At 34.7% G+C, this 12605-nt stretch overlaps 1 protein-coding gene across 7 annotated transcripts in view; it reads left to right on the plus strand.

The window, feature by feature from the left end:
- Window positions 1-12165, plus strand: part of baiap2a (BAR/IMD domain containing adaptor protein 2a) — a 220629-nt gene extending 208464 nt beyond the window's left edge. For 2 of the 7 annotated variants that reach the window (XR_012400583.1, XM_005163755.6), the window contains exons 13-14: window positions 986-1023; window positions 10356-11743. Coding sequence is in view for 5 of the 7 variants with exons in the window: in XM_005163755.6 (XP_005163812.2) it covers window positions 986-1023; window positions 10356-10425 (108 nt within the window). In the remaining 2 variants the exon portion in view is untranslated. 7 annotated transcript variants of the gene reach the window in all.
- Window positions 12166-12605: the final 440 nt, after the last annotated feature.

Genomic DNA, 12605 nt, shown 5'->3' on the forward strand with positions numbered 1-12605 from the left:
AGCAACCTTTTTGTTGTGAGGTGACAGCACCTCCATCTACTGCGCGACCGTGATGCCCAACATGATAATATTAAATAATAATATGTAAACAATATTGTTTGAATATTTTGTTTCTGTTAAGTGATATTTTGGGATTTTTTTATTTTTTTTTATATTGGTGAATTTTTATCATTCATTTACAGCTAAATTATACTTATTTGTTTGTCTTAATCATATTTTATTATATTTTGCTTAATGTTAACATTTGTCATTTGTATAATTGTTAATTATGTGCATTTTTTACTAATTAGTTTGTTTCTTTTATAATAATTTCTGCGCATTAATCTTTATTATCATTAATATATTTAGATTTGTTAGTTTATATACCAATTTTTTTTTTTTTAATTCATTCATATCTTTTGCCTGGTTTGTAAACCCATAGGTCATTAGCAGTGCCCACTAAACATTTATTAATTTCTTTTTTTTATATATATATATAATACGTACAACATATTAGACATGTTTTAACACGTAATACATGCACCAAACTGTAATAATGATACATGTTCATAAGTTCTGAATAAAACTGAACGCACTTTTAGCGCCCCTCAGTGGACATTTCATACCATTACATGCTTGTTTTCCACATCCTGTGATTAGAGTCTCATTTCCTTTTATTCACATTTTGGAAACAGCAAAAATAAAGAAGGAAAAACGACACGCAGAGCTATTTTATCACTTCAAAAGTGTTTTTATGGGGCAACAGCTCCTTTTAGCATTATGCTTTCACTGTAAGTAAATAGAAAAGCAATAGAAAGCAATAGAAAATTGAAAAGCAAATCCCTCCATTTGGAGCAAAATATAAGTGAGCAAATGATGAAAGACTTCATTTTTGTGTCTGAATTGTTCCTTTAATACACTGTGTTGATGCAGCCATGGTTATGTTCCTTCTAAGCTGTAAATAAGCTGTCAAACCGTTCTGAAATGTTGTTTTTACGAATTCCAGCCAGCGCTAGAGGATTATGACAGTCAGTTTGCCACAAGGTAAGATCGGCTCTTAATGAACAGAAATGACAATGAATCAGTCTTAGGAATTTATCCCCCAAAAAACTAAAATCTGTCCTGCTAACTATACCTATCTTAGTCAATAGTAGTAAATATATGTGTTTATTTCCCTTTCTTAGCTCTTGCTTGCTTATGCTAAGTGTGCAATGTAGTGCTGATATTTGTTGGGAGACCAAGCCTGTTTTCTCAGAGAATTGTAAATTGATTGACAAGAGAAGGTTGTGTGTCTGTGTGTTCTCGTGAGTGGAGTGAATGAGCTGTTGAACTGTGGGATGCATCCTTGTTGACCTCACTGTATCATCTCTGTATATCTGTGTGTGTGATCCATTAAGGTCAGGATCAGAGCTGTTCATAGTCTGTGCCTATGGCCCATCGTCTATAAGAGCCTCTAGATTAATCCATATAAGAAATGATTCGGGTTCAAAACTGTACTGGCAGCAGGATACAGTTTTATATCATTCCTCAGTTCAATAATAATAATAATAATAATAATAATAATAATAGTAATAGTAATAATAAAATAAATAATAATAATTAAAAAAAAACACAAGCGCTGTGTGCAGTAATGCTTTATGTACAATGAATACGTGCTTATTAGAAAGGTTTGAAAGTAGAATTGTGGAGTTGCCTCGTTCAAAGTTAATGCATTACAATTAAAGCAGAGTTGGTAAACTTAAGGCTGACTAAATATTACTTTATTTTGAAAGATAAAAACAAATGACTAATGTTTAAAATGTATAAACTATTTATACAGTAGTTATATGCATTAATCTAAGGTTTTCTTTAAAACCTAGGCCACTCAAGATGCTCAGTACCTGGTTTAACAATTTACTTTACTTGTGGCTTGTGATGACATATTATGATGCAAATCTTTTGGTCAGTGCAAAAAAAATGTAACATTATTTTAAACAATATTATTTCTCCACTGCCTTAGGAAAAGCTATTGACCTATCAATTTGCTTTACAACATCCTCAGTATATCATCATAAGCCTGGATATGTTTTATCACTCTCAATATGCCACTGACCAGTTACAACTAAAGTAAACAGCAAATTTAGATTTTTGGTTGAATTATCCCTTTAATGTATGATGTTTCGTGGTGTTATATATATTTTTTTAATGTCATTGAAATTGTCAAAATGACATTGTAAGCACTTTACTGTAAACAATATCTAAAAAATGAGTCAAAATGTTGCAAATAATAATTTATTTAGCTATATATTTTCAGGAGGAATTAAGTGTAAGATTAATCTGCACCTGACCTTTTAACCAATATAGATCCCTAGTCAATATGTTGTCAGTCATTTGTAGTTTGACAGGTTGAAGTGTAAGCCCCGCCCCTTCCAGCCTTCACCCCGCCCATTTGTGGCTGTCTTGTCTTTTCTTCATTTCTCTCTGAATGTGTCCGACCTGGCAAGCTTCCTTCTCTCTTTGTTCCACAGTTCCGATGGCAAATTGATTTCGACAGTGTGAACACAGACAGACTATCAGACACAGATCCGGATAGCACAGGGGCCACGCCCCTTCTTCCCTTAGCCCCTTCCCCTCTTAAGCTCTGCCTCCACACACTCCTCCTCCAATGGAAGGGGCCAGTCTCATCCCTCCTTTCTGTCCTCTCTTCCTCCCTGCGTCTTGCTGGGGCGATAGTGGCGGTCGCGTGTGGTGGGTCGGGGGGGAACTCTGAGAAGAACGACCCGAACGCAGTCCAACTGCTCGCCTCGCTGCTTTACGGACTCTGATTCGCCTGTAGTGACGCCGCTATGACATCGCTGTGGACTCCAAAGAGACTGCTTACCACTTCCCGTCTTTCATGCATGAGCACAAGTTTTGCTATGTGGTTGTTTTTTTAAAAAAAAGATGACATCCTCATGTAAAAGTGCCAAAAGAGAAGCAAATTTGGTATTTTGGAGCAGCATCTCCTCATTCCGAAGCTCTTGCTGAGTGTGTGTGTGTTTTTCTAAGCAGATGTGATGGGAGCCTCATGCCAAAATGAGGAATGTTCTGTTTTTTTATTCTTATCTGTGGTTTAGTTGTGCAGAGTGTACTCTCTCTGTGTGAGCCTTTCCGTTTTGTGAATCCCTCATGTATTATCTGGTGCTCCTCTGGTCCAGAGGCTGTGTCGCTTTGTGCCGCTAACAAACAGCAGCAGCAGCTTAGATTTTCCTCAGATTTGCCAACGCAATTGTAACGATTGGAAGGAAAATCACTATTTTCACTCATTATACAAGTGCCAAATGAGAGCTGACCTACCGAAGTAGAGTGAAGGTCGCATGAGCTTCAAACACTCGGGTGGGACGGTGCTGTTCACCTAACCGGCACACGTCCATCACCCTACATGCATGAAAGAAAAGTGCTCTGAGCAGAAACCTTTCCCCACTTCCCCCCCTCCAAAAAAATCCCATTATCCTGCCTCAGACACCTTAAAGTATGGGATCAGAATAGTATTTAAATCAATATTCGACAGTGTGATTCACAAATGCGTGATCTTATTCACAAAATGAGCTGTGTCAAAACTGATCAATCTTAAGAGATATTCACATTGCGCTTAATCACAGTTTATTGTTGTTCTTTTAACTTAAGTAAAGAAACATTTATGTACTTGTCACTAAGAAGTGGAGTTAGGACTTAATTGTACCTGTTTTAACATTTGAAGAGCATCTGATGTGAAATAGCAACAGAAAACAGTCGGAATAAAAAAAATTGCTTTAAGGCTTGTACACACAGAGGAGATATCTGTAACAGTAATGAAAATGATATAGTTTTAAATATTATTCTTAATATGAGACAACAGCACAGTTATAGATAGAATATACAATATAAAGAAACACAACATAGTTGAAGTCACTTGCATCTTTGATTCGAAAACACTGACTGGCTGTCATAATTAAATTAAATATAAAGGGCATCCATTTTTTGTACCCTCTAAATAAGTGATGAAAAGGATTAATAGAGGTGATATAGTTATGCCAGAAATGTCATTTTAGCATGACTTTTATTTTTATAATCTTTTTGGACTGTGAATTTGCCATCTTCACCCCTCACTTCCTGTTTAAGAGGAAGTAGGCCATGTTAAGTCAGAGATTTTATGGAAAATGTCTGTATTACCTATCATTTGACTACCTGGAATGCTAACTTGGTCAGATGAAGCACATGTGAGCCAGTCACATAGCAGCTTTTAGTCTACTACCCTGCACTTATTTTTATTGAAAATACAAAATCCATATACAACAAAATGACATTCAACTTTACAAATTATGTATCACACAAGAAAGGTTCAACACAAAATATTATACAAAAATGCAAAGTGTAAATTACAAAAAAACTATCCAAACTAAAATAAAATTAGGAGCGAAAAAAAGTAGTTCTTTTATATAAACACTGTGTAATGGAGGTGTTTTGAAATATCTGCCTTTATGAATATTTGGCTAATGCAATAATAACATTTATCAAATAATGTAAAACTGAACAATCTTTAGTAATTCCATGTAGTACACCTTGTAATGTGAAAGTCAAACCTTTAGCATCCACATTATTTTTTATCTTGCACTGTTTTCCAAAAGGATTGAATAGAGCTGCAAGTAAAAACAAAAGTGTTCTGTGTCAAATAAGTGTTTGCATAAATGGCATGGTGATTTTTCAAAATTTAATTTTAAGCGTAAAAATCTATTGGAATATTATATATCACCTAATGTTTTAAATTGTACTTCTTTTACCTTGGGGTCTCCTACCCTGCATACTACCATAGAAGCAGCATTAGCTGTTATCCATTTTAGGCTAATGATTTCAGACTTAAAATGTGCACTATGCAGCTTATAAAACATAAAATTATTTCAAACTATTCATTAGTATCAATATTTTGTCTTTAAAAAATGCTTAATTTTAGTCCAATACACTGACTTCATTCACTCTTAGATGTGTTTAAAAAAATAACACATTGAGTTCAACAACTAGTTAGGGCCTTGTAAACAAGCAAGAACAGCACAGTCTGACTTGAATTCTCCTCATGACTTGGAAAAATCTCATCAACCAAAAAAATAGCTAAACATATTTTTCAGTTTGTCTCTAATTACAAAGTGTACAGGAGTAGTAGGTCATGTACATCAACTTTAAGTGCTTTAAAATGCAGCACGCACGCTTAGAATAATATGTTCTTATCATTTGCTGGTGTGGACTAAAGTTTTATGTTCTTGTGTGAATGAGCCTTAAACAAAATAAGTGTTTTATTATTTGCTAACACTTAAGTTAAAGTACCAATTCCAACTATTAATTACTGACTAATTATCTGCTCATTATTAAGATATTGGATGCTTATTAGTAATCATAAAGTGTGTTATTCTACTTAAGTAGGACTATCCCCTCTACCTTATTAACTATTAATAAAAACAAATTAGTATAGGGCTGCACAGTATTGAAAATATCTGACATTGTGATATTTATATTGCAATATGAATACCATTTCTGCAGATGACTTGAATAGCTCTATTAGGAATAAAATCATTACCTTTGATTGGAATAATCTTGTGGACGAGTGAGTAAAAGAAATTTGATGATGATATTGATAGATCACAATATCAGCAATATATCACAACAAACCCATCCACGATATATCATGATATTTGTAAATGAGCATCAAAATATGCATTTCTTTCATTAACAGCACATATATTTCTTAGAATTGCAACATTGATAATTGTTCGATCTGCCATTACGAGAAGTGCCACCTCATGCATATCACTATTTTGCCCTGCCCCTATAATTAATCAAATGTAATGTAAAGTGTAAACACTGTACCATTCTTCAATGCTGATCAACAATAATTTAACTCCACATTTTAGATGATGTGAATCTGGCTATTGCAAATGCATACATTGCAGTATCGCTGCTGAAATGATATATTGTGCAGCTGTACATTAGTATTTTATTGAGTTAAATTGATTTGTTAATAGTAAGAATTGTACCTTAAAATAAGGTATGACCATTAATTTTATTTACAAGTATGTGCCCTTGAGTCAGTATAGTGATAGTTTATAATGAGATGTTTGTTTTATTTTGTGAATATTAATTAGGTTACACGTTTATGCATCACATTTGGCGAATATATTCATTTTAGTTTATTCTGAGCCCATATCAAAGCGCCACCAGCCCATGTCTCTAAAAACATTCCCATTGTAGTATGTTTCCATGCAGTTTTAGGATGATGACTGACAGATCCTCTGGAGCTGTGGTGTGCTCCTCGCTGTGTTGATGTTCTTTTTGTTTCTTCTTTTCTTTTTTCTTTTCTTTGTTTTTTCCTTGGGAAATAGACAAACTAGGAAAAATGCACAAGAAATCGGTGTAACAATCACATTATGCATGCTGAGGAGGAACATAGTGAACATTGACCTTGAATGTATGGTGACTTTTTACGAATAAAAGAATAAATAAATATCTATATATTAATAAAACATTTGTTCAAATGAGCTTTTGATGATTTTCAATTTGTCATCTTTCAATTTGCACTTCATTGGGAGCTGCACACCTACAGTACAAGTCGGCAGAAAAGCATTATTGTGATTTTTTTTTTATTATTCATATTTTATGAGTTTATTTTATAGATTATCTCTATATGTTTATTATTTTTAATTTTATACATGATATTTGTATAAAAGGAACATTTCACTTTAAGAAATAGGCCCATTTCACAACTCTCCCTGGGGTAAAACTATTGAGGTTTGGCAATTTTGAATCCATTCAGCCAATATTCAATTCTAACATGAGCAATTTTAGCTTAGCTTACCAAAGATCATTGAATTAGATTAGACTAAAAGAATTCGCTTGACTGTTCTGTAGTTATTTTGTGTACAAAGACTACGTGTACACTTTGGTCATATTGACAGACATTACAAGATTTTTAGGCTCTGTGTAATGTCATTGCACCTGTCGCAGCCATGGTATGGCAGCAAAGTTCCTTAATTATTACACTGAAATGAGAGTATAGTTCCTAGCCCTATCGACCTAGAGATGAGCAACTTCACATTCCCCATGGCTCTTCATACACAATGTATTTTCAGAAGAGTCGAGTTTTAAACATGAAAATTATTGAAACTCTTCAATAGTTTTTGAGGGAGATTCTAATGGTCTAATCTGATTCAGTTGTTTATGCTAAGCTAAACATGCTCCTGCTAGACAGGAGATAATCTGAATGGATTCAAAAATTGTAAAACTCAACTGTTAAACTCTGCCTATTGAAAACATGAGCCTGTTTCCCTCCCAGAAAAGTGGGGTGTTCTTTTAACAAACCAAAATAAGTAGATTAAACTATTTTAGGCCATTTGTTAAATAAAGTAATGATTCAGTTTTTTGACTTTTTCACTAGCACCCACATACTGGACCAGTTTATCCTCAATTAAACTAAATTTGCCATTCTTTGAAAGCAACTATTAATGAACATTTCACGAACCTGAAGAGCACACAGTCCTAGCGTATTCCGTTTGTGTTTTTGTGCATCATGATGTTGTGTCTGTATGAATCTGTGACCTGTCTGTGTTTCTGTGGCTGTGCTTGCCTGCTCGCCTTGGTTTCTTCTTTTGTATTTTAGTTCTTAAGATCTGATCTATATAAGATGTGTAGTTTTCCAAGCATGCTTTTTTTGTTGAAAAACTGTGAAGAATTTGATATTTAAATGTGCTCTTCAAGAGTTCATCGTTCTCCATACACATCTCTCTTTACTAATCGGACCTCCAAAGCAAACTGCTATGGGCAGACCTTTCATTTTGTTTGCACTATATTTTAAACCCATGTCATTCTCTAGAAGTACGTTATTCGCTCATCTACGAACTGTGACGTCATCCATGACCAGTCGCCAAAAGCGCCAGTAACCTACAGTACGGCCATCGTACGCAACACTAACAAGTCATGTGAATGCGGTGGAAATGTAGCCATGCATAGCCTCGGTCTCAGGTACAAACCCCTGGACTCTCTTTACCTTCCAGTTTGGGTCCTGAATTGTCCCGGTTCTGAGTGTTGCAGGACCTCCGTAAGTCACCTGCCTCCATCGCTGCTTAGCAAAAACCAGTCATGGCTTTTTTTATCATTATTTTCCTTTGTTTTTGGTTTCTTTTTGGTTTCGGATTCTCATTTGCTTCTCTGCTTAAACTGGGCGACAGTTTCGTCTCATGCCGCCACCTGCCTCTCCGGTTGGTTCTTGGCTTTTTGTGTGTGTGTGTGTGTGTGTGTGTGTGTGTGTGTGTGTGTGTGTGTGTGTGTGTGTGTGTGTGTGTGTCTGTGTGTGTCTGTGTGTGTCTGTGTGTGTCTGTGTGTGTTAGGGCTGTGCAATATGGCGATATATATAGTATGGACGTAATAAGTATATTTTAAAAAGTTTTTTTGTTTTTTTTTATGTTGGACGTAACCATTCGTTTTATTTTATATATCATATCGTTGGAATATCTAGCCAATTCCATGTGTATTCAATAAAAAATTTCAGGAGAGGGTTTCTTTAATATCAAAAATATTAGTTATTTATTAGATACAAATTTAGCAATTCTTTCTAAGTATGCAACACAGTAAGAAAGTAGTAGTATGTTTGGTTAGTATATGGTATCAAAAGAAAAAGATTGATTAACCTGTTTTTATTCTGAACTTTATTTTCTAATAAAAAATAGACACAATAGTAATAAAAATACATTTATTTTTCCCCACTATATGCATAGATGTTATATTTTACATTATACATTTAACTATAAATATAAACTGTAAAATGTAAACAAAAAAAGTCCTTTAAAATAAATATAAATTATTGATTAAGTATAGAAATGGTACTATATTGTATGTATGTAGCAGTGCGATATGGCTGTGTCTCGACACTACTGGGAGCCGTGCGTTGGCTCGAGTCCGCAGACTGAGTGCCTTAGTGTCATTGCAGTGCCGATATATAGTCGTATTGCACTGCTACGAGAGTGATATTACATTTACACCACAGTTTGATAGCAGAATCCTTTATATAAAAAAGTAAATCAAACATACAGTCTTAAAAATAATTAAATACTTTTTTTCTGCCAATATCAGCTGATCGTTGGAAACAGCAGAAATCTTTGCTAATTCATAAACATCACTTTAGAATTTAGGTCTCAAACTCGATTCCTAGAGGGCCACAGCTCTGCACGGTTTACTCTAACCTCAGTCAAACACAGCTAATCCAATTAATCAAGCTGTGCAAGACTTAAGCAGGTGTTAGCTGGAGGTGGTTGGAGCTAAACTATGCAGAGCTGTGGTCCTCCAGGAACTTTTGAGACCATTGCTTCAACTAAGATTTGAATGATTCTCTAGCTTAATGTCTGTCTAAAGTGATGATAAAACAGGTAATTGTGCTCACATTTTAACATTAAAAGGGCTGAACGACTTGAATTGCCATCAGTCTACAGAGATTTCCCAGTGTTTCTCTATATAAATAGGCAGATCACAATAGTTAACCCTGATAAAGCCAAAGCAAAGCAAACACTAGCAGATTACTATGATATAAATACAGCACTACAAAATAAAAAAGAGAGAGATTGACTTAGAATGTCACTTATCTGATTTATAATGATTTGATCAGCTGTAGTTTAAAAATTAATCAGAAAAAACATTGTTTTTCTTCCCCTAAGGACTTATTATGCAGTTTCTCTTGCCATCCTTCGTTGGAACGTCAATATATGTGTGTGAATGTATGCATGTGTGTATATATATATATATATATATATATATATATATATATATATATATATATATATATATATTAAAATTATTATTATCGCCCAGCCCTAATAATGTGTGTGTGTGTGTGTGTGTGTGTGTGTGTGTGAGAGAGAGAGAGAGAGAGAGAGAGAGAGAGAGAGAGAGAGAGAGAGAGAGAGAGAGAGAGAGAGAGAGAGAGAGAGAGAGAGAGAGAGAGAGAGAGAGAGAGAGAGAGAGAGAGAGAGAGAGAGAGAGAGAGAGAGAGAGAGAGAGAGAGAGAGAGAGAGAGAGAGAGAGAGAGAGAGAGAGAGAGAGAGAGAGAGAGGTCATAGGTTGCCAGGAAATGGTGTTGGCGCTGGAGGTAACCACCTAACTCTTGCATGCCTCTTTCACTGCTGAGAGAAGTAACAGTGTCTTGTTTTCCATTTGCATGCCTTTGCTCTAAACACCCTTCATAGACTCCTGTTCATAAGTACATGTCAAATTGAACCACAGTATGACTTCCCGACTCAGAGTGCAGTAGAGTTGTAAGTTGCTTATTTTTAGTGGGTCACCAGCACGGGCTGCATTTAGGGCTTACTGACCGTGTTTGTTCTTCCACCTCCTCTCCCATCTAGTGACCGTGCCCTGGAGCTCTACCTCAGGCCGAGCCTCATGGATGACCGATCCGCTCCTCTCTACTACTAGAGTGGCCAGCTGCGCTGTGGCCTGTGCGCTCTATCACTCTCTTCTGTTCTGGCTGTGTCATTGCAAGGAGGCAAAGCACATGCATTAACCCAAGGGCACGGAGCTTGTCGTGTCTTGAAAAAAAAAAGGATTAGATAATTCTGTAGCCACATAATTATTGCCATTTGTAACCACCAATTCACGTATTTCAGAATTTTTTTTTTTTGTTCTCAATCGAACTGATGATGATGGTATTTGGAAAAAGTATGTGTGATTGTTTAATTATGAGATCTTTTACTTAGAATGAATGTGAACATGTAAGAGTAAGTATTTTCATAGATGTTATTTCTATATGTTAACAGTTTATAACTAAAAGCCTCTAAGTGCCGTCTGAATTATTTTTCCATAAAAGTGAATTTACTGACCAACACACAGGTGGCTCAGAAAAATGCTCATTTCAGATGGCATTTAGAGGTTTTTGCATATAAACTCTTCCAATGCAGTTCTATAGGGAAGCCTTTCTTTTTGTGTGTCGGTTTTCTGCCGATAAAGCCTCTTTTCGCAAGGGTTTTTGATACTGTGGTCGCTCCGTATTAAACTGACCGCTGTGCTTTGCTCAAGTTCTAGCTTATTCTCTGTTTACACAGAGAGTCTGTACAGTATAGATGCAATATATAGTCATGCGAACAGCACTGACACAGGATCTGTGCCTTTTCCTGTTGTTTTGTGCTTTGAGTATCCGTATCTTCACTGGTGTAAGTAGAGGGATTGCTTTTATGTGATATTTTGTTTCTTCTTGTATTTTTTTACTATCATTTGATTTTATTGTTTGCTTTAATTTTAGCAATTTTAATGACTGTTATAGATATTAAGGGTTTTTTTTTTGGTCACTTGCTGCTTTTGCTTTTCCGCAACCTGAGCAAGACTGCTTATTAAATATGAACAATAGATTTGCTGAATAATAGTTAGCTTATTAAAATGGCCAATTCTGTACATATAACTTTGGTTTTGTGTTTTGCTTTAAGTACTGAATTATTTTGAAGCAGTCATCCTTGTGTTTATGTATCTGAAATGACTTTGTTACAGGACATACAAAAATCAGGTAGTTTAGATACTGATACGAATTGCATGTTTTATAATAGGGCGCCTTTCATGGATTGATTGTGGAGATGATGGTGGGAATGTTGTGCTATTTCTTTGAGGGAGCAAGCTTCAAAAACACATTTTATATAATGTTTTTGTTTTTTTGGCTTTTCTGTTTATTCTTATTTATGGAGAACTGCAAATGTATGTGCACATTCTTGTATTTTCTGAAATAAAAAAGAACATGTAAAAAAAATAATTAAAACAACTATATGATCACAAACACACTTAAAGTAGAGTCTAAAAGACAGAACTCACAGGACATCTGACAGGAAATATTTTTGTTTCAACTCAAAATCAAGTCATTTTTGGATAAAATCATGCTGTAGGATTATAGGATAATTTTTCCAACACTGCATAACCAGTAAAATGAAGATTATTGGAGTTTCTTACAAGAAAGTCAACAATATGTTACTGTTACTTGCTGACCGTTTGTAAACATTTGTTCTTTCTGAGTGAAAATAGATTTACCAAATGTGAAGACACATCGATAATCATAATATGTTCTCACTCAATTTTATTTTGAAATTATTACAAATTGTTAATGGTCAAATACAAAAGGGATTTTTGAACATCAAAACAATAAAATTGTAATAGATCTATTATTTTCTTCCTGTATAGAATGTGTCCTGTTATTATTTTTGCTAACAATTTGAGTAATTAATTTTCTATTATCATTACTTGTTTGTTGTCTTTTGTATTTCTCTTCTTTTAAAGCAAAGAATAATGATTGATAATGATGTTGTGCCTTGCAGGATTTACAGGACATTCAGGCATATTTGGAAGAATAACATTATTTATTGGCCTATAGTATGTCAGGGATCCCAGTGAAGCCTCAAAATGCATGTAGTTGTCGTTTCAAATAATATCCTGTTTTTACCCATTCATCAGAAATATGTTTAAGCATTTAAAATATTACAAAATGTACTTTTTTTCTCTTATTATTTACCACAGGTCATAATCCGTGTTCATTTTTACATAATCATACAGTATGAATAACAATTACTTGAATGTTTTATGAACACCAATACTTTTACACGCAGGTGTTTTGCAACATT

This window comes from Danio rerio, chromosome 3, assembly GCF_049306965.1.
Source record: "Danio rerio strain Tuebingen ecotype United States chromosome 3, GRCz12tu, whole genome shotgun sequence".
Lineage (NCBI taxonomy): Eukaryota > Metazoa > Chordata > Actinopteri > Cypriniformes > Danionidae > Danio > Danio rerio.